At 47.8% G+C, this 21,414-nt stretch overlaps 1 protein-coding gene across 4 annotated transcripts in view; it reads right to left on the bottom strand.

Moving 5' to 3' along the window:
* LOC138452987 (NACHT, LRR and PYD domains-containing protein 12-like) overlaps positions 1-21,414 on the bottom strand; it is a 468,167-nt gene that overhangs the window by 58,446 nt on the left and 388,307 nt on the right. For all 4 annotated transcript variants that reach the window (XM_069605368.1, XM_069605370.1, XM_069605367.1 and 1 more), the window contains one exon: positions 11,123-11,293. In XM_069605368.1, the coding sequence (XP_069461469.1) occupies positions 11,123-11,293 (171 nt within the window). The remainder of the gene's footprint in view (positions 1-11,122; positions 11,294-21,414) is intronic.

Here is a 21,414-nt window from a genome sequence, read left to right as displayed (position 1 = left end):
TCCGCGTTTCCGCGTTCGCCTGTCCACCTGCTAGCTTGGCTTCTCTGGCAGTCGCTAGCCGGTCAGATCTCTCTGCGTTGCTCGCTGTTCCGTCTTTGAACTCCCGCTCCAAGGAAGGAGTTGTTCAGAGCCAATCAGATTTCTCTAACTGCTAGAGTGCTTGTTTCGCTTCAGGCGAGCAATGTTCATTCTGGTTGCCCTCTTCTTCCTCGTGCCAGTTTTTTCCATTATGTTGGATACAGAACATTGAAGGATATTGTCACTGGAATTTGTGGATTGTTAATTATCACAATATGCCACCAAGGCAGGGGGAATGGAGGGGCTATCCCTAAAAGGGAAATGTGATTTCATGTCTCATCTGACAATGTCAGACTTGCCCCTAAAGGGTTGCCCCCCCATATGATCCACCCTCGTATAGCCGCCCGAAGAGCCAGGATCAGCTAGCGGCTGCCATCCCATAGCCACATGAGGAGACGCTACCTCTGGGAAAGCAGTGATGACATCATCAGATTCATTACAGTAGTCAAACCAGCTCTATGGTTAACATGGGTAAGGGAGGTGGAGGGGGAGCAGACGCTTCTAAGGTGCATGAAGAGGTTTCGACCAGAATTAATGAAGGTGTTTTGGAGGAAGCACTGATCTCTGCATTATTGCAGAACCTGGTACATCTGAAATCACCAGCTGGCGGTAATAATTTGCCACAGGCTCGCCTTTTGCCAGGAGGGTACCAAACAAAATGTCAACCCTCTAATCCATGAAACTGTAACCACTAATACAGTTTTCCCAGATTAGGGACAAGTACCTAAATCAGCCCATTAACTCTAATTGTGCAATTGCCCTTACTGAGAACTCCCATGTCAATGACCTTAGCACGATTGAGTTTGAAGAGAATGTAGATCAAGTTCAGGCTGAGGGTGTTTGTATGGAGGTGATAAGGGATTCCATGGTCGGACAGGATTCATCAACGAATGAAGGCTCCACACCGGGCTCACTGACTGAGTTAACTGACCTAATTGAAAATAATTACAAAGGCTCTAGGATCAAAAACGAATCGCATGAGGCGGATTTCATGCATCATACTCTTCGGGTTGTAGAAGACCGGATCTGCTTCACTTAAACTACTTCTGCGCTAAACATGGTTTTCATTTATATAATAATATTTGTGATAATATTTGTGATAAAGTGAAAACTCATACAATACTCTTGAGCAAAATTAACCTGAAATTGGAGTTGTTGGGTACAGGTTTCTATCAGCAAACCACCAACTCCTCAACCAACCCTGTGTTTTCGCTATCAAATCAGCAAATTGTTGGGGTTAGAGAGACTCGCCCATAGAGCGACTCGCCCAATTGTTGTGCTGGGTATGCCCGCTAGAGGTATCATTGGGGAGAGTCTAAGTGACACAGGAAATTTGCAGATTCTAATTAAAAGATTGCTCGAGAATTTGGTCTCTACAGAGAGTACAGGGATCATTTCTCCTACTAACGATGATCCAATGAATGGAAGGAACATGGGGGAAACACTGAAGGGGGGAGAAATTGGGTGGCAAGAGGCAAATGAAAAGACCAAAGAATTGGAAGAACGGTAGATGCAAAGGTACTTCATTTTGTAAACCATGTGAAACGGTCTGGTGAAGTCTGGGTAAATTGTCAATTTGGCCCCTTCGACCAGTATATGGCACTTAATCAACGCCTGCAGTATAGCGTTGCGGTCCCGGGAGTTCATTATTTTGGCTATTACGGGGCTGGGGTGGACAACTGGGATCACACTGCCGGGGGACTCTGTGTGCTCATTCCACAGAGAGAGATTTGGACAGACCCGACGGGCCCATCCACTCTGCCAGCTACTTCTCAAGATACAGTTCCACCGATGGCCCTTCTACTTTTTCGGTAAGCCCAAGACCCTGGTGTTATTTCAGGGCGTCCTCTATGTCTGAGATTCTTTGTTCTGTATCGCCCACTCTAGCCAATATTTTCTGCCTATTTTGCCGCAGAAAGCCAACTTCTGATCCCACTGTGCCTACCTTCAGTTCGAGCCAGGTTTTGGAGTCTGTGATGGCCAGTAGTAGCTCTTGCATGGAGGATGATGCCCTGGGCTCTTTGCCCCCACCGATTGCTTCATTCACAGCCCGGGCTGTGGTCTCCCTTGTGGGAATGGTGAAGGCGTCCATTTTTACTTGAAGGGGGCCTATCTTAACCTTTTTCTTTCGACATGGTGCTCCTCTCTGCCAGTCCCAGCTACCCCTGCCGTCCTGAGGTTTGTCGCTTTCCTGCTTCCTTCTGGTCATCAGCCTGTGGCCCCTATAGTGCACCTGGGGCCCTTCAGCCTCTAGCTCTCTCCTGTAGTCCATTGTCTGCTCCCTTGCTGTTGGGAGTTCTTCAGCTCTCGCTCCCACTTGCTGTCAGTTGCTGGGTCTGCTGTCTCTTTTCCCCCCTTGGGTCATCTATATGTTATGCCCCTTTTGGCTGCAGTACGGTCCATTACGGATCAGAGGTTTACTTTCTCCCTCGTTCACAGATCCTCCAGCCGTCCAAGTCTGATGCCCCCTGGCAGCATGACTCCACACTCTCCCACCGCGCTCCGCTGATGGACGGTCTCTCTGGGTGACCCCCACTGCCCCTGTCTGCCTTTGGAAGGAGAATCTGCTTATGGTAGTGGGCGGGGGCTGTTCGCTTCCCGGTGCTCCTTATGAAGGCAACATGAAGCAAGACACAGACAACAGACTTAAAGTTTAAACAAAAGATATTTATTTATTAACTTAAATGTAAAGATGGCGAACGGCCTAACTTGCCCTATGTTAAGGTGGGATTTCCCTAACTGAATGAAACTGAGGAAAGTCTGAGTCAAAGAATTCAACTTAAAAGTCTGTCTGTGTCCAAAATCTATACTTGCCCTCACAACTAAAGCTAAGCAGTATGTAGGGATGTCAATAATGAAAAGAATAGTGATCAACACAAAGGCTGAGCTTCTTCTAACTCTCAGCTTATTCTTCTGCTTCACTTCCCCAAGTTCAAGACAGTTCCACAAAAAGTCTTAGGATTGACCTTGTTCAAATTCAAATTGTTCCAAAAACTTCTCAGGGCTCCCTTACGCAAGTTTAGAGTAACACAGTTCAAACAAAAAGGATCTTGGGGTCCTGTCCTCGAGATGATACTTTTAGTTCATCACGTCTCAGTGTTCCCTTTCCCAAGACTTCCACGTGGCAACCAATGTGTAATCCAGTCTTTTAAAGTTAAACTTGACACTAGGTCAACCAGACCCTCCTTCTGGTTTTCCTCACCAGTTCAGTTGTCAGAGCACACGGTCCACCCATCACAGGTACCGCAACCAGGAGCCCTCGGCTTTTCAGCCCACACAGGTTCCTCTGCATTTGCCCCTGTTTGCAAAGTAACGTTCCTTTAGTTTCTGCTTGATGGCCTCTTGGCTTTCTGTGCGATAGTTACACTGCTCTGGCTTCTCCTGATAAGCCTCTTGGCTCTGCCATAACATGTCACACACCTCTTGCCAGTCTTTGGCCTCGCCGCACTGTATTTACTCACAAAGTTCACTTGGTGGCAGTCTTCTTCATGCCCGACCTTTGGCTGCACTACTTCACACTTGTTTCCTTCCCCATAAGATTGTTTTCATATGGGCATTTTCCTGTTTAGCCTTTATTAGCCATTTTCTTTGCTTATAAAGTTTACATTTCCTCTCAATGTTCAATAGGCTTTGGATTTTTAGGATTTCAGTTAATTCGGTATTCAACCTTCGTGGTTTCGCAACTGTTTAAACTTTCATTCAGTTCAGTGTTCAATAGGCGTTTTTATTTCTTTTATTTATTTTGGCGTTTGTATACTACGCCTGGGCATCTGGGTGCTGGATTACATGGGGGCAGTGGTTGCCCTAGGTTACAAAGCGTGACAGACATAGATTACAGATTTCTGCAACCTCTACTTTGCCTCAGGAACTTTCCCCTCCCTCTGAAGCACTCTCTTGTGCACCCTCTTCTAAAAAAACCCACAGCCGACCCTTCTTGCCCGGCTAACTATCACCCTATCTCCATCACTCCCTTTCTGGGCAAACTCCTGCAAAAGCTGCCCATCTCTCCGCTTAACCTTCACTCTGACTCTGTTGGTTTTCTCCATGACCACCAATCTGGCTTTAGAGCTCCCAGAAGCACGGAAACTGCTCTCCTGAACATCTGTGAAGATCTGCTCTCCAACCTGGACTCTAACATCCCCTATGTCATCATCCTACTTGATCTCTCTTCTGCCTTCGACACAGTCAACCATACCATCCTGCTTAACCGTCTCTGTGACAACCTGGGTTTCACTGATCAGGCCCTGGCCTGGCTGACCACTTTCCTCTCTGATCGACCCTCCGAGGTCCAACTTGGGTCCTTCCTTTCATCTATCTCCCTTTCTACTTGCAGTGTTCCCAGGGGTCTAAACGCTCACCCTGGCTTTTCAACCAATACCTGGCAACTCTCGCCCATGGCATTGCCATTTTCTGCTCCAATTTCCAGTGCTATGCTGACGACACGCAACTCATTTTCAGGTTTCCCTCGGCCATCCCCTCTCCTTCTCATCTCTGATTTCCGATCTGCCATTCAGGATTTGTGTGATGCCAACGATCTTTGCCTGAATGCCAGCAAGAAGGAGATACTCCTCATCGGCACACCTTCATCCTCCTTTCTCCTCACTCTCTAGCTGGCCTCCCTTGGCCCTCCTCCTTCTCCCACCTGCGAGGCTAAGAACCTGGGGGACATCTTTGATTCCCCCTTTCCTTCTCTACACAAATCTCTGATGTCTCTAAAAAGTCAAACGTTCTACTGCACCTCCTCACGAGGTACTCTGCCTTTCCTCTCCTTCCCAAACCTAGGATGGACTATTGTAACAGCCTCTTTCTAAATCTACCTGCCTCTACTCTCCGCACTTTACAACTCATCCAGAACAGGACTGCAAGACTTGTCCTTGGCCTCAAGCCCTGGGATTGTATCTCTCCAGCCCTGAAATCTCTCCATTGGCCCCCCTTTGATGCAAGGATTAAATTCAAAACCCTTTGCATTGTCCACAAGGCTTTCTGCGGCCTGGGTCCAAAATACCTTCAGTTATCCCTCCGTAAATACCTTCCCTCTCAAGCTCTTTGCTCCTCTACCTCTAACTCCCTCAAGGTCAGTCGTTTTTCAAAGAAACGAGCTGGGGGTAGATCTCTGTCTTCAGCTGGGACCTCCCTCTGGAACAGCCTCCCTGTCACTCTGAAACTCAAGGTGAACCATCTCCGGTTCAGGAAGCATCTCAAGACCTTCCCCTTTGCTTTTGCCTTTGACATTCCTCTCCCCTGCTGATTTGCTCCCTCTCGGCACTATGCACCTGGCCACCCTCTGACTTCCGGGCTCAGGTACCAGCTCATCCTGCCACCAACCCGCACTGCCTCCTGGCAATTCCTTGCACTGGGGTTTGTATCTGTAACCATACAGTCCCCCTCTCCCTGCACTTACCAGGCACACCCTGTCTGTTGCCTTAATCCCAGCATTAGCCACTTGCTAGCTGCACTACCACCGTGTGTTGCTTTTTATTAGTTATTTATTTATTTGTTATGTATCTGTTTTTCCTTTGTTCAGCACTTTCCACTTCTCCCCCATCCATGCACTTTTCCCCTTTCCCTCTCCCATGCCCTTGCGCGTTCTCAATGTCACTGGGCCTAGTAAGATCGTTGTTTTTTTTCCCTTGTTCCCCTCCCTTGCCTTGTCGCGGTCTGAAACACTGTACGAGCGCGATACAAATACAATATCAATATCAGTAGTTAATACAATAGTTGCAGTTAGAGGTTACAATGGCTAATACAGACCTTACAAGTAATGGTTACAGTGGTTCAGGTTGCGAAGGTTCAGAGTCTATGTGAGACGCACAAGTTGAATGTATGTAATACAATCTATGCATGTGATTGTTAAAGTGGTACAGGATACAGTGGTTCAGAGCAAAGTGATATGTACATGTTGTGTTATGGTTAATGCCAAAAAGGGTGCAGATGGCGGTGACAAGTGTTATAAGGTTGGTTGGGTTCAGCTGAGTTTAATGGTCTTGTGAGAAGAGACAGGTTTTGAGGCCTTTGCAGAAAGACCAGAAGGAATCGTCAGATCTCTGTGGTAAAGGGAGGGCCTTCCAGAGTTTTGCCGCGATCACCGGGAAGCTACTCCCTCCTGCTTTCTGACACCTGTATCTGGGGGTGTTGAGTAGGTGCGAGTAGGCTGCTGGGTAGGTCTGGAGGATTGTGCCTTGGGAGATGTTTAAGGTCAGGTAGGTGGGGGTGGTATTTGCAATGCATTTGTGGGTCCGTGCTAGTGTTTTGAATCTGATGCAGTATTGGACTGGTAGCCAGTGGATGTTACGTCTGGCTGTGGAAATGTGATCTTTTTTAGAGATGTGTAGCACTGCTCTAACAGCGTTATTCTGGATGGTTATTGAGTTTTTTGAAGTTGCGGCATTGGTACCTATGAAGAGGGAGTTGCAGTAGTCAACCCTGGATAGCATGAGGGCTCTGGCGAGTGTGACGCAGCTGCCTGAAGAGAGAAATGGCCTGCAGGCATTGATCAGTTTCACAGTGTGTGCTGCTGCTGATGCAGTGGCGTTTACCTGCCTCGTTAGTGATAGTGTGGAATAAAGGTAGAGACCCAAGGTCTTTACTTCTATGGCCACGGTGACTGCCTTCCCGTCAATGGAAAAAGCTTTGTATGTTTCACTGAGTGTGTTTAACCGGTGTAGTGTGCCGATGAGGAGTAGTTCGGTTTTCTCATCATTTAAGCATAGTCTGTGTTGTGCCATCCAGGCCTGGATGGTTTGGTATAATTTGTTTAGTGCATTGGCGTCAAGTGCCATAGTTGCCTGAGATAGGGAGGAGGATTTGGGTGTCATCTGCATAGTTTGTATAGGTGACACCCTGGGCATTGAGGAGATCACAGAGGGGTCTGGTGAAAATATGCTATAGTGCCGGTGCGACACATGAGCCTTGAGGCACTCCACAGGTGACTGGAGCAGGGGGGCCTGCTGCTGTCATGGAGGACACTCTCATTGTGCCGTCGGATAGGAAGGACTCTATCCAGGCTATGGCTTTGAATGAGAAGTGGGCTGCTGAGGAGAGGTTTTGGCATAGTATTTTGTGATTGACCAGGTCAGAGGCTGCTGGGAGGTCAAGAAGGAGGATGGCCATGTTGCCCTTGTCTATGATTTCGTCCATTTGGATTTTTAAATCCAGGAGGGTGGGTTCTGTGCTGTGACTGGGACAGAAGCCTGATCGGAGCTTATGGGTTTCCAGATGGTTTTGGATTATAGATCGGCTGCTTGGTCAAGTATTTTGAGAAGGAAGGGTACGGTCGTGATGGGGTGGTAGTTGGCGGGAATGTTGGAAGAAAGTGTTTGTGTCGGAAAGGGGGTGGGGTAGAATGTCCTATGGGGTAGGATGGGGAAAAGGGGTTACAAGGAAGGCGTACTGTGTCTCACCCTTCGGTGTCCCACTTCCACTCCCCGAAAACCCCCCATCCAGGTGATCCTCCTCCTCTGGTCCACCCCCAGGAACTGGATCCAATAGTGATGGCCGTGTCCTGGCCACCTGGATGACAGAACTCTGGGGACTAGTGGGTGAGACACCTTCAGGTTTCTCACACTGGCCACATAAGAGAAGCTTCCCTCCAGAGAATCAGTGACGATGTCACACTACCCAGCCACAATTGTTGGGATGGAGGCAAGAATGCAGCTTCAATGTCCCGTGCAAGCAATTAGATTCAGGCTGTGAAAAACCTATTAGAATATGATGAGCACTTGCTGCTTTTGGTTGGCACAGCAGAAGGCACATGCATCTGTTATAGTTAGATATGACACATATTAGAGACATATTTATAGCTACAACAAAAGAGCAACAATTTACTTATGTTGTGGATGCAGAGGTCTTAGACGGGGCAATGTGCGGTAGGATGCATAAGTGCATGCAGAGATCGATAAATGGAACGTAGGTGGGTTGTAAATAAGTTGTTAGAAGGGAAGAGAATATGAAATGGAGTCAGAGAAGGTGGCGAGGTATGGAGTTGGGCTGTCGGGCCAACGAGCAGGAGTTCCAGCATGTTGGAAGATGAAGTCATGGTAAATGAAGGGTTTTCTGAAAATGTGAAAAGCAGATCCTAGGTGAAGAAGCCCAGAAATGTTCATTTAGTCCCAGAACAAAACCTCCTTCTCCGTGAGGCCCCCATCATGAAGTTAGATGGCAAAGGATGATGGTAGCAGCCTGGCGTGATAACATGCAGTAGTTCCAGATGCAAGGAGCAACGTAGCTGCGAACGGAATGTGGGTTTGGAAGAAGGGAGTAGGGATGTGCCTTTGAAGGTTGAATTCATGGGAGCAGGGCATCAGGTTGTGTTATGCCAAAAGGCATAGTGAAGATTTAGAGCACTACTGCCTTTACTGAAAGAGTGACCATCCAATTTGAACGGCAGGCTGCTGCCCTCTAACTGCTCATAAGTGACAGAAATTCAGAATCAAGAGTGATGCCCGATCAAGTCACCCAGAGGCATCTGGCATTCCAAAGAGATAAAGGGGGGTGGGGGAGATGTGCTAGGGATGTATCGTGTTCTGAGACGGGAGCAGCAAGCAGTAATTACAAGGTCAGGGAGCTAGGGGGTCTGGAATAATGAGAGGCCTATTGTATTATCAAAGCTGGGTTGGCCTCACTGTTCTTACTTTGATCAGGGGTTGGCATAGGGGTGCACATCACGTCATGGTCAAGAGTGTTTTATTATTAGAGAAGTGTGTTACTGTCCTGGTAACCAATCACCTTCTGAGTTTCATAAGTGAAGATTTAGCAGGCCACGTGTTTAGGGGAATGGGTTTAGATAAGGTTGGACAATCAGTCTGAGGAGTACAGGGGGTATTAGCATGTCGTATAAGTGGTAGCCAATAAGGGTGGAGGGATTATTAAGTGTCGTATTAACTTGCAGTTTGACACTATAAAAACCTGTAACCTTTCTAAGTAGGATGAGCTCTGTGTCACTTGTTCTATGGGACCATCTGAGACGTTTGCATGCAATAACACTTGTTTTACTTGAAAAGAAGTGCACTCCTTATTTTTAGAATGTTTCTATTGATCAGAGTATTTGAGCTAGTCCACACAAGTTCAGCGGCTTCAGAGGGAATGCTCTGCTCTAGGATCTAGACCACTGCGAGGCTTGACACTTCACTGGCATGCATTGAGAAATCAGGAAATCGGCGTTCTCTTGCTACACTCCAACCTACTGGAACATCATCCAAGTCACAATCGGGATTGTTCCCAGGCACCCCCGAGGGGTCACTAAGGACCTGCTACTGCTACGTATGTAGCACTCCTGTAGCATGGGATAGCCAAGATACTATGTCACATAAACCCCTTTCCACCAACCTCTTTTAACCACAGATTACTTGCATAGTGCTCCACTGCTTCCTAGCAGTATAAACCTAAATACAAAACAATTGGCCAAAGGTTTCTGGCATAAAATTCTCCCATCGCGGAGACCAGGTGAGGCCCTCCTCCTCCTGGTCACTGTCTGGATCCTGCTGTTTCAAGGCTGGCACCGGCACCAGGTGCCGGATCACTTCCACGCTTTATAGTGCCTCAAGCAGCAGAGGATGAAGATCTTGCCAACCCCCTCCAGGGATGCCATTGTTTCTGGCCATAGTGGGATGTGGAGTAAGACTACCAGGGTAGATGTGACGTGAAAAGAGGTGCTAAGGCGGGGTGGTGGAAGTGTGGATGGAAACAAGTTGCTACTGTCACGTCTTTAGCAGGAGGTAAGTGTTTGACTGAGTGACTCCAGGAATGTGGGCAGGGTTCTGTTCCACAGGATCAGGGAGTCATGGTTTGGTCTAGGGGGATCACATTAAATCTGGACCAAATGCTGTTCCTTCTGTTTCCTGTAGACCTGCTCCCCGTTTGGAAACAGTACAGTGCCCCTGGGACATTAGGGAAGCAAGCAAAGGCAATTAACCTGGCTTTGTTGCTTTTGTGTGGTGCAGAGTGATGTTGGTATGTGCAGGGAGCAAGAGAGTATTCAGGAAGTGGATGAGTACTACAGAGAAGATGGCCTGTTCCATTCAATGGAGCAGCCCACTGGTGTGCTGACATGTCCCAGTGGCATAGACCTGCAGGACCGGCAGCAGCTTTGTAGAGGGTGATATGGAAGTCTGTATGTGGATGTGGCTGGTGTATGTCAACATGAATTAAGTGGAGTGTGTGGACACGGCCTCAGTGTCCAGCCTGTATAATATCAGTATTTACTCACTGTTGAGCGACGAGGGAGATGATCTCGCAAATGGAACAGAACCATCCCTCATCCTCCTCCTCCCCCTCTTCCTCCTCCACCTTTCACCCAGCTGTCACCTCTCTCCCTCTGGGCCGCTATGGCTCCTTCAAATATCACCATCCACTCCTGCAAAGGCCTGGCGATGGGACCAGCCAATGGCATGCACCTTGGGCTCTGCCTTTTCATACAATTTTCATGTAATTAAGTACAACAATCCCTTGTTTGCTCTCACTTGCCAGTAACTGGCTTCAGATGTTGTGTGTTGCTCTTTCTAGATGGCTTTCCAATATTTTAGATATTTACCATACCATGTTCTCTGCAATACATGGAGCTACCAGTCTCCAATTTGTGATTGGACATTTTTGATTTCTTGTGACGATGGGTGAGTGATGCAGTTTGTGCCTTTGTGTACATTATTATTTTATGCTCTGATATTAGCCTTTGTATCCTCTTTCGCTGGAGTACCAATTGGAGGTATTTCTGTTGATTTTCACACTGTTTCCCAAATTATGATGAGGGGGTAAATACAGCCAACATGTTTTCATTAAACACGGTATGCAGGATTTTCCACATGCAGTGTCTTCTAAATACTGCATTTATTCTATTTTTTATGTGGAAAACACTACATGGGACATCTAACTTGTATCAGGTGGTCTGCGATAACAGTTGCTTTTCCAAATGCTGCCTGTTTTTACTGTTACCGTTGACTCATAATGAGGCCTGTCAGATAATGAGAATGTAAGCTGCAAAGGGGATCATCAAAGAAATAGTAATCTGATAAATGCAAACAGAATGAAGTTAAACACTGTGTCTACTCACTCTAGTTTCTTTATTCTGCATCCTGGCTGCTTTAACCCTTCACACAGCTGTTGAACTCCTGAGTCCTCGATACCATTGCCTGTCAGGTGAAGCTCTGTGAGAGACATGTTTGTCGTGAGGGCCGATGAGAGATATCCACAGCATTCATGTGTGAGTCCACAGCGATATAACCTGCAGAAGACAGAAAAAAGTAGTCAAAGGTGGGACCAACGTTCGAGTTTAAGGGCCCAATCTGAGGGGTCAGTAATGCGAGACGGACAACTGTTTGATGTTTATCAAAACATGCCATTTGTTTCTCAAAAGAATATAGAAAAACGCCTCACTATCCCTACTCTGCTGAGGATTTCCCTGCTTAGCCAAAGGTAAGGGAATAAAACACTAACACAGGATGTCTGGCCCTCACACTAAGCAACAAATACAGACAGAAAAGATCCAAGAAAACAAACAGCATTCACAGTTTATTGATAAGCTTCTAATGTCCTGGGTAAATTCCCTTCCCCAAGAGTCAAGGTCAATTCCGTTAATCTTCAACCAAAGAAAGAAATATCTCAAATCAGTCTTGATGTTTCAAAGGTAAAGTCAAAGTTTGTTGACCAAAGTTCCAATGATAGCAAATCTTTTCTCCTCGGTGAAATGTCTACTTTCCACTTCCACCAAACAGCACCAATGGTAATTCCAGCCACAATGCTTTGTCATCTCTTCAACCAGACTTACCACAGTTCAAAAAGAAATGCAATGTCTACAAATGTCAGTAAGACACAGGTCCTGGTTAACAGTCTTTCCTTAGTTACAGTTTTAGACTTCACAATGATGACTTCTCAGTGCTGCTGCTTCCACTTGAACAACTTCTCTTCTACCTGATCCACCATGAGAGCAGTCACCCTTGTCTCACAGTACTCCACTTTGTTTAGATTACTACAATGTTGCATCTACTGGCAGCCAGATAAACCACCACAGCTTCATTGTTTTGGACTTTTCGCTTTGAAGTACTTCAACACCTTCAAGTATGCAAGGCACTTTTTCTCTGAATATCTCTCTTCAAAAGGGGCAGCCTCTTTACCTTTTGTGTCTGTCTGCCACAATAACAAGCTGTGTTTTCTTTTAAGACTCACTTCTTTCTGTCTTCCACTGTCTCTGGCACTACAGGTTGTGTCTGCTTCAAAATAGTCTTTACAAGCAGCCAGTTTCGCTTCTCCAACTTTACTTTCACTTTTCTTTCAACTATCAACCCAAGTGATTACCTAGAAACCTTGGTGCCACTCTCTTAGCTTCAGGTAATGTTTGCAAACTTGTATCTGAGGCCAATTGAACTGTTATTAGATTCACAGTAAAGGTTAGTTAGCTTTTTAAGTCTGAGAAAGGCTATTTCACTCTTAATAAGGGGGGGGGGTCTCTTGGCCTGGACAATGCTTGCTCTTCTCTTCTCTTCAATAGTAGATGCACTGTTAAACAATTTAACTTCTTATGAATGAAAGGTATGCCACATTAAAGTGAAGACTAGAGTTCAGTCTTCCTTTAGGAATCACAATTAGGCACGTGTGAACACTTCTTAATATAGTTGTCACAAGTTAAAGGTATCAATAATTATTTTATCAAGGTTAGGTTTTCAGTAATAGCCTTCGCAAGGTTCACGCTTCTTAATCAGTGACACACAACCTCTCCTTCACATAGTTGTAGTCCCTTAAAGGTTTAACAATGGATTTGATGCAGCGTTTGCTTTTCACACAAGTAAAAGGGCTTTCCTAATATAAGCAAGTGCGACTTTTCCATTGTTTGTGTATTACAGCTTCAACTCCTTGGCCCTCCTCCTACCCCCACCTGCGAGGCTAAGAACCTCAGGGTCATCTTTTACTCCACCCTTTCCTTCTCCGCCCACATCTCTGAGGTCTCTAAAAAGTTAAATTTCCTACTGCACCTTCTCAGAGGTACTCTGCCTTTCCTCTCCTTCCCCCAGAAGCTCATGGTATCGCAGGCTCTGGGGTTCTCTCTAGGTTGGACCACTGTAACAGCCTCTTTCTATATCTACCTGCCTCTACTCTCCGCAACTAATCCAGAACAGGACTGCAAGACTTGTCCTTGGCTACAAGCCATGGGATTGTATCTCTCGAGCTCTGAAATCTCTCCATTGGCTCCCAGTGGATGCAAGGATTAAATTCAAAACCCTCTGCATTGTCCACAAGGCTTTCTGGGGCCTGGGTCTGAAATACCTTCAGCTATCCCTCCGCAAATACCTCCCCTCTCAAGCTCTTCACTCCTCTACCTCCAACTCCCTCAGTGTGAAATTAGATGAAATGAGACGCCTGGGATTGTTATCTTTAGAAGAATCATAACACCCATTAGAAGAATAGGTACTATCTGCAGAGAACCATTACCCATTATTAGACTCACTGTTAGAATCATTAGAATCTTTGCTATGGAATCATTCCGTTATTGCATTCTGTTTAGCTATCCATAGTACATTGCTGAAGTAGACACCATTACCCAATCACATATTAGACTGTCACCTTTGTATGCATTTGCAGATTTGCTTATAGATTGATATGTTTGCATATAGTGCTTGCCATTTAGAATGATAGAGAAACATGCTGCCACTTTGTACTTTGCCATTTGAAATAGAATGACACTTGCACTTGCACATATTTGAAGTGCCATGTAGTGTTTCAGAGACACCGTATATTTGACATGTAAAGATGATGTTTTGTGATATGCTATGCATTTATGTTTGAATTAGAAATAGCGCTTAGGCTGAGAGAGAAAATGCATTGCTTGCACCATACACACACTGGCATATTTGAAATGCACGTAAAGCCATTCACACATTGTTATGCTTTGTAGAGGCACATTTAGAGACTGTCATGTATGTATGTATGTATGTATGTATGTTTAGTCATTTAGAATGAGTTTTGTATTATGTAGTTAGCGCTTGCATTGTGAAGCATTTAGAACGAGGCACGAGGCCTATGCAACATTTTCTGATGGAAAGAGACAGAAGCGCACTGGGCTCAATGCAGAGAATTGTTTTGTAAACATTGGCAGAGAGTACAGATAACATGGACCATTGTCCTAGTAGAGACGGCCTAGGAAGCTAATCAGCTTGGCTGGTGTGCTTCGCAGAGACAACCCAAGGGTGGGGGCTGCGCCAAGGGAGTGACGATGGAGAGATGGAGGGGTGCCTTTTGTATGAGAGGGACAGGGCCTAAAAGTGCATTTTGTAATGCAGAGAGTGCCTACAGTGAAGGAGAGAATGGGTATGAACAGTGAATAGATGATGTATTTCGCAACATACTCGGAAGGCCAAGACGGATAGATATGAGGTCACGCTGACAGCACACGAAGTGACAGGACATGCCGTGCAAGTAACACGCAAACACAGACAGGCAGGCATTTTGCTATACGCCGAAAGAGACATTCTTAGAATGCAAGTAATTATAGAAATATGGTGCGTCATGGAAGACTGTAACCAAGGAGGCTAGAATGGGCTGGAGGGAGACTGAAGAGTTGTGGGACTGCACGATAGATCGAGAGTTGGCCAGAGAGATCTGGAGAGCCACAGAGAGAGAGAGTTGGCTGGAGATGGTGCTTGGTGCAGCCGACTGCTAGGCCTTGATGAGATCGATGAGGCAGAGAGAGAGCTTGAGTAAGCTTGGCAGTTGGCAGTCTTGAGGCCTGCCACTGACTGATTGACAACAGAATGGGAAGTATGGTTTTGGCATAGGCTAAACTGAGGGGAACAGACACACACAGAGTTTTGGGTGAAAGGCAAACCAGACAGGGGATTGTTTAGATTGTGTACTGTGAAGATGGTGTGGATTGGATGCTTGAACCTTGCATTAGATTGCATTAGAACCACACACTTGCAGTACAGGCTTACATAGATACTGCATGGTAGCTTTGCACCAGAAGAATAAAAGGTGCAAATTAGACATAGGGCCTCATTACACGGTAGGCGGTAGGGATTTAACGTTACCGCTAATGGAATACCAGTAACGTTAAATCCCCATGCTAATTATGACCCGGCTCACCGCTATTAGCGGCACCGCTAAGTACGGTGCCACTAATATCGGGCAGTCCGCATGCGCGCGACCCTCCATCCCGTAAATAACACCATGCCGCTAATAGCACAGCATCACAAGGCGAGCGGACATGCCAATAGCGGCATGGTAAAGCCCCCAAAACCCCTTACCGCCATGGCGCTAATACCGCCATCGCGAACCACCCGTTAAGAGAACTGAGCAGTGTTCCCACCTGCCACAGGTGGACACAATCAGCACAGGTGGAGGCAATGGAGACTGTGGCAGCCCAAAAGGAGCCCACCACACCCCTTCCCACACCAAGATGGTTCCAATACTTGCAGCATTACATGGGCTGGAGGACATGATTGCAGCGCAGCAGCAACAACAACAGGCAGCACAGAGGAGACGCAGGAGGAGGAGGAGGAGGGCAAGACAGGCACAGCAAGCACCACCACAACACCTAATCATACCACAGAGGCACCCACCAACCCCCAGGAACAGAGTCAGACCATTTAATCTAACCCCAGAGCAGATACACACCCTGTACCATCTGGACCGGGATACCATCACCAGCATCGTGGACATGATACACAACGACATTGTGAGCCTCATAGACATCCGAACTGTCACCCCCCCTCTACTCAAGGTGGTGACTGTGCTCCACTTCCTGGCCACAGGCACCTACCAGCATACAGTGGGCCAGATGCATGGCATCTCAAACCAGTATTCTCACGCACAACGTTCATGGCTACTTGGTGAGTTGCAGGGCAAGCACATGTCAGTGTGATGGGTGTGGGGGGATACATACTTGAAATGGGTGTAGCTTGTCGTCCGTCGGACGAATGCACATACAGATGTACGCCAATGTCCATCTGGGAAGCCCGCAACGTACTTGAGATGAACGTACATGCAAGTATAAGCTACACAACATAGATGACAATCCAGGTCTAGAAACCTTATACATCCATCCACATCCACATTGCACAACATTCCATACCACAAAATACACAAATGTCATACATGCCGTCAAGATAGTCATACAGAATTAGTCCAGCACAACAACAATAATGCAATGTGCCCTTAAAAGCATGCAAAGGCATCACCCCTAGCCAGAGCATTGCACCACGCACCTATAGCACCACTGAAGTGATGCCTCTCAGCATGAGAACATCAATGTTGGAATGGCATAACACCAGCAGTGTGGTACCAAATCTGCCTGGGCCCAGGGACACCCAAGACCTGGACTCACCCAGGACATGTCAATTACTGTTGGAGGCATTCATGGGGCATGTTGTCATGATGCCTACCTCCAAGGAGCCAGGTCCGACCCAGCGACCCCAGAGGCAGGCATCATTTCCCCCAGGGGAGCGCCAGTGGGCCCAAGCTGGGGCCCTTTGGACGCAGTCCTGGCGCCTTAGGCGCCAGGCTCATGTTGGACCTCTGTCCTGGCACCTTAGGCGCCAGGCTCATAAAGCTAGACATGTGTTCAAATGTTTTAATGTGCACTTACCTGATGCAGACCATGCTGCCACATCCTGGCCCTCTTGAGGCCTGAATGGAACTACTTTACCTGTGGGACTACTTTCCACCTTGGTGTGGTCGGGGAAGGATACATACCTGATCGGAGGAAGGATACACACTTGGGACTTCTTCCAAAGCTATTTAAACCACACCCGATCAGCAACTCACGCTTCGCGTTGTTCTGCTCCTCGCAGCTGGACGCTCACCGTGTCAGCTCCTGCATCTGGACTTCAGCCACGCCTGTCAGCATCCTGGGTCACCTGCAAAGGGAGATAAGAGACCTTACCAGCTAAATCTGCACCACGGAGACATCACTGACGATCCTGAAAGGGAAGACATTATTTTTAAAAGCATTTCGTTACGATCGCTGCAGCGCTGCATTTCACTCATGTTTCCTGGGTTCCTCCATCTTCAGCAGCGATCATCCGGATACACAGCACTTCCCAGAGCCTAGAGAAAAAGACAAGAATAAGAGGTGAGAGAAGGAAGGGAATAAGACTTACCTGTTGGGTCATTCCCATTTCATTTCGGGTCTTGCCGCTTCCAGGCATTTTCCGGACCCCGGCCCCTATGGGGAAAAAAGACAAAGACATTGAATGAGCGAATGCAAAGACATTACCCGAGCGCTCATCCAGAACTTACCTGTCATTTACTGGAACTGCACATTTCACTTCGGGTCGGCGCCATATCTCCGGCATTCCGAACCCCGGCCCCTAAGGGGAAAAAGACATAAGCATTAGCGCTTGCTGCAAAAAGACAATGAACATTATTATTAAGCTTGGACTTTTGAACTTGCAACAGAACTTTTACAGAGCCTTACCTGAATAGTCAAGCTTACCTGAACTCCCATCAATCCTCAATCCAGTGAAGTAACTGGGTTTCAACGCGCCCCTGCATCAGAAGCAGGATGGAGAGCTCATCCTTCCTGACCCTAAGGTGAGACTTCACAGGGAATCGTGGAAGGGTATCGTGGAGGGTTGGAAGAGAGTGGGAGGCTTGAGCATAACTCAGTCAGTAGGTAATACTCCCTTTTCACGCACAGGGGAATATTCCTGCGAGCCGGAGAAGCCAGAGTAGAGGGCCCTTCCTGTCCATCTTCACAGAGTCCTGCGCTTCACCATAGAAGAAGCATCAGCACTCGAAGTCAGACCTGCGCGTCCGTGGGAATCAGGTGAGCGTTACACATGTCTACTTGCAGGGTCGAGCTCACCTTTGCACATTGCAGTCACACAGACCATCTGCATGTATGCTGTTAATTGTGTACTTCAATCACAATGCAAAGTCCATTTGTGTGACACGAACAGGCCGCTCTTGAGGTGAACAGTAACAGGACCCCATTCGTCCCCCCATACAGGTGATGCCGGCTATCCCCTGAAGAGGTGGCTCCTCACCCCTGTAAGGAACCCACAGAACAGGCACGAAGAGGAATACAATTGTGCACATACCCGTACCCACATTGTGATTGAGCAGACCTTTGGCCTTTTGAAGACACGGTTTAGGTGCATTAGCAGGTCTGGTGGCTCTCTCCCGTATGGCCATGAGAAGGTGGCCAAGATCACCATGGCATGTGTCATGCTAGACGGAATGTGCCACTACCCTCTGACGTTGCAATAGAAGCACCTGATGAGGATGATGATGGTGATGAGGACGGAGGTGAAGGGGATGCAGATCATGCAAGAGGGGATGGCCAGGAGGGACGTGCTGTGAGACAGCATCTAATCAACCAAATATTCTGAGTAACATGGTTTCGTAATGTCACATGGATATGGGTAGTAATGCACTGGTGTCTGTTTGGAAGCACACAATGGACCATGGCGTAAATAAAGTACACATACACAATGAAGAAGTCCAAGCCTGTGTTTTGTTCAAACACCAGTGTATTAAGGAAGGTAAAGAAGGAAATGTGCATGTCCCCAAACATCCCACCACCCTTCCCCCCCACAACAGTCCCATAACACCCTTCCCCCCACCCTCCACAACAGTTCCACATGTGTCTTGCACAATGTTTCCCTCCAGCCATGCACGCCGAGGCTTCAGCATGCACTCCCTATTGGCCATTGCCAACATCAGCATTGGGAGGCTGACTAGAGGAGCGCCTGGTGGTGCGTGAGGAGCGGCGGAGGGGGCTTGTCTGCCTCGAACTGGTGGATGAGGATGTGGCAGACTATCCTGGTGGTGGTGGTGTTGGGAATTGGCGGTCCAATGCGTCCGCTATCCGTGTGAGGACCTCCCTGACTCGGATGATCGCCCCACACAGCTGTCTGTACATGCCCCCATCCCCTCCCTGGAGTGCCTTGCTGTCTCCGTAATGTCTGCCCTGAGACGGGCAGCCTCCTCAACATGCTGCCCAACCAGCACAGTTATTTCTTGTTGCCACTGGCTGATGCTGGCCAGGTCGAGGGCAGTGTTGGGTTCTGGTGCTGTGGCTGCTGTGGCCTGTGATGGTACCAGGTCAACAGATGAAGCCACCGAGGGGCTACTGTGACATTGGACCCAGGTGTTTGCTGTGGTGATGGCTCGGGGGTTCCAGGAGGGGTTGGGTTGTGCATCTCCATGTGGAAGTCGGTGGGGTCCTCCACATCTGATAGTGGGGCAGTGGCTGCCGCCTCTCTTGCAGAACTAGCTGGAACTGAGGGTGGGCCCTATGTGGCCGGGATCGGTGGTGGTGGGTTAACCTCCGGAGGTGGGTCAGTTGTTGGTGGTGTGGCAACTTGTGTCTTGGAAGTTACGCTCCACCTTTGCCCCTTGATGTTGTGGGGGTGTCCTCTGTGTCCAAAGCCCTTTGTTTCTTATGCGCAGGTGTTGCCTGTGATGCATTGCCAGCATCCTCACTGTCTGTATGTGAGCCTGTCGGGGACAAGAAGGGGGATGTCATTGGTTACGGTTCAATGTACTTAATGCAGTATACATCAATAATGCAGTTGTGGCCATTTTGACTACATTGTAAAGGATGCAGGTGATGTGTCAGTACAGTGGCTCATCCATGCATGGTTGTGTGTGGCACTTGTCTCTGGTGATGTGTGCATGTGTGTGTGTTTGGGTCTGACACTGACATGGCCAGGGTGTGATGCATGTGTGGATGTTTGGCAATCCATGAGGTGATTCTGGGATCACATTTGGGGGGACCAGTAGATTCACATTGCATGCTTTCATGTGTACACTCACCTCCATCTGAAGTGGTTGCCACGCCATGCTCCATCGTGCCGACTCCCTCTATGCATTCCACTCCAATGAGGTTGGCGCATGTCTCCTCCCATTCTTTAAGTTTCATGGTCGACCCTGATCCACCTGGTGTGGCAATTTGGTGGTTTTCGGCAAGGATGCTTCTCACCCGAAGTCTCAGGTCATCCCACCTCTTTCGGCACTTACGCACATTGCAGGTGGTGGTGCCCACAGGACTGACTTTTAATGCAACCTCAGCCCAGATTGCCTTTTTTTTCATGAGAGTCTCCCACCGCATGTCGCTGGCAAAGACCACGGCGGCATTGTCAGCTAGGGTCTGGGTCAGAATTATTTGCTCCTCTGAGGTAAATTTTTCTTTCCGCTGCCGGTCGGTGGTTTTTTTCAATGCCTTGGGCATGTTGAGGGTGTTCCTGATGATTTCCAACTGCAAGCTACTCCAAACAGGTCCAGGGGGCAGAGGATGGCAATGGATTGTGTTTTTAAAGATAGCCGCCGTGCTCTTTCCCGTTCCTGTGCGATGACGCTATTTCCGGTTCCGCAATTTAACGGTCACTGCTAATAACGGTGACCGCTATTTGCATGCAGCGTGAGGGCGGAGGTGCTATCTGCACTTTCGTCGAAGGCGGTAAGAGACTTTTTGGGGTCTTTAGCGGCATGGCGGTAGGGTCATTACCGGCATGGCGTTATGCTTGTGTCCGCGTACTCGTAATGGTACGCTATTAGCGCCCTCTTGCAAGGGCGGACACGTTAAAAGCGCCATGCCGGTAATTTGAGATTTTTAGCGCACAACGTGTAATGAGGCCCATAGGATTAGAACTGCTTGCATTGTTATGCATTATGCTTAGCTGTGTGTTTATAAATAAATGTATCCCATTGTTATAAACTGAATCGATTCTTTGTGTTTTCTTTGTGTCTTAATGTTATTTGTACAGTAGTAAGATAGGTGTATGTTATAAGCAGTAATCTAGGAGTAAGTAACCACAGTGCACATAGGGCCTGATACGAATGCAGTCAAGGGGGATATAGCGATCCATAACCCCCTAGGAGATTGTCAAAGATTGTCTGAAGACCGGGGAGCGTGCTTGCCCAAAAAGGGGGGGCAACACGACGGTTAGGGGTTTCGGTTTTTCAGACTGACATCAGGGTCAGTCGGTTTTCAAAGAAACGAGCTGGGGGTGTCATGATGCCCGCTCCGGTTCAAGCCCTGCGTCCCCGAAAGCGGACATCCAGTCCCCAGGGAAGGACCCAGCAACCCCATATAGGGGCCCTATGGACAGTGTCCTGGCGCCTATGGCGCCAGGCTCATAAAAGACATCAGTCCTAGGCTTGGGTGCACTTACCTGATGCAGACCATGCTGCAGGATCCCGGCCTCCTTGAGGCCTGAAAGGAACTACTTTACCTGAGGGACTAATTTACCATCCAGGCGTGGTCGGGGAAGGATACATACCTGATTGGAGGAAGGATACATACCTGGAACTTCTTCCAAGGCTATTTAAACCCCACCCGAACAGCCACACGTGCTTCGCGTTGTTCTGCATCTAGCAGCTGGACGCTCACCGTGTCTGCTCCTGCAT

This window comes from Ambystoma mexicanum, chromosome 4p (genome assembly GCF_040938575.1).
Source record: "Ambystoma mexicanum isolate Mex_15411 chromosome 4p, UKY_AmexF1_1, whole genome shotgun sequence".
NCBI classification, from domain to species: Eukaryota; Metazoa; Chordata; class Amphibia; order Caudata; family Ambystomatidae; genus Ambystoma; species Ambystoma mexicanum.
Note: the sequence above shows the minus strand (reverse complement) of the source record. Positions and strands in the feature narration are given on the sequence as shown.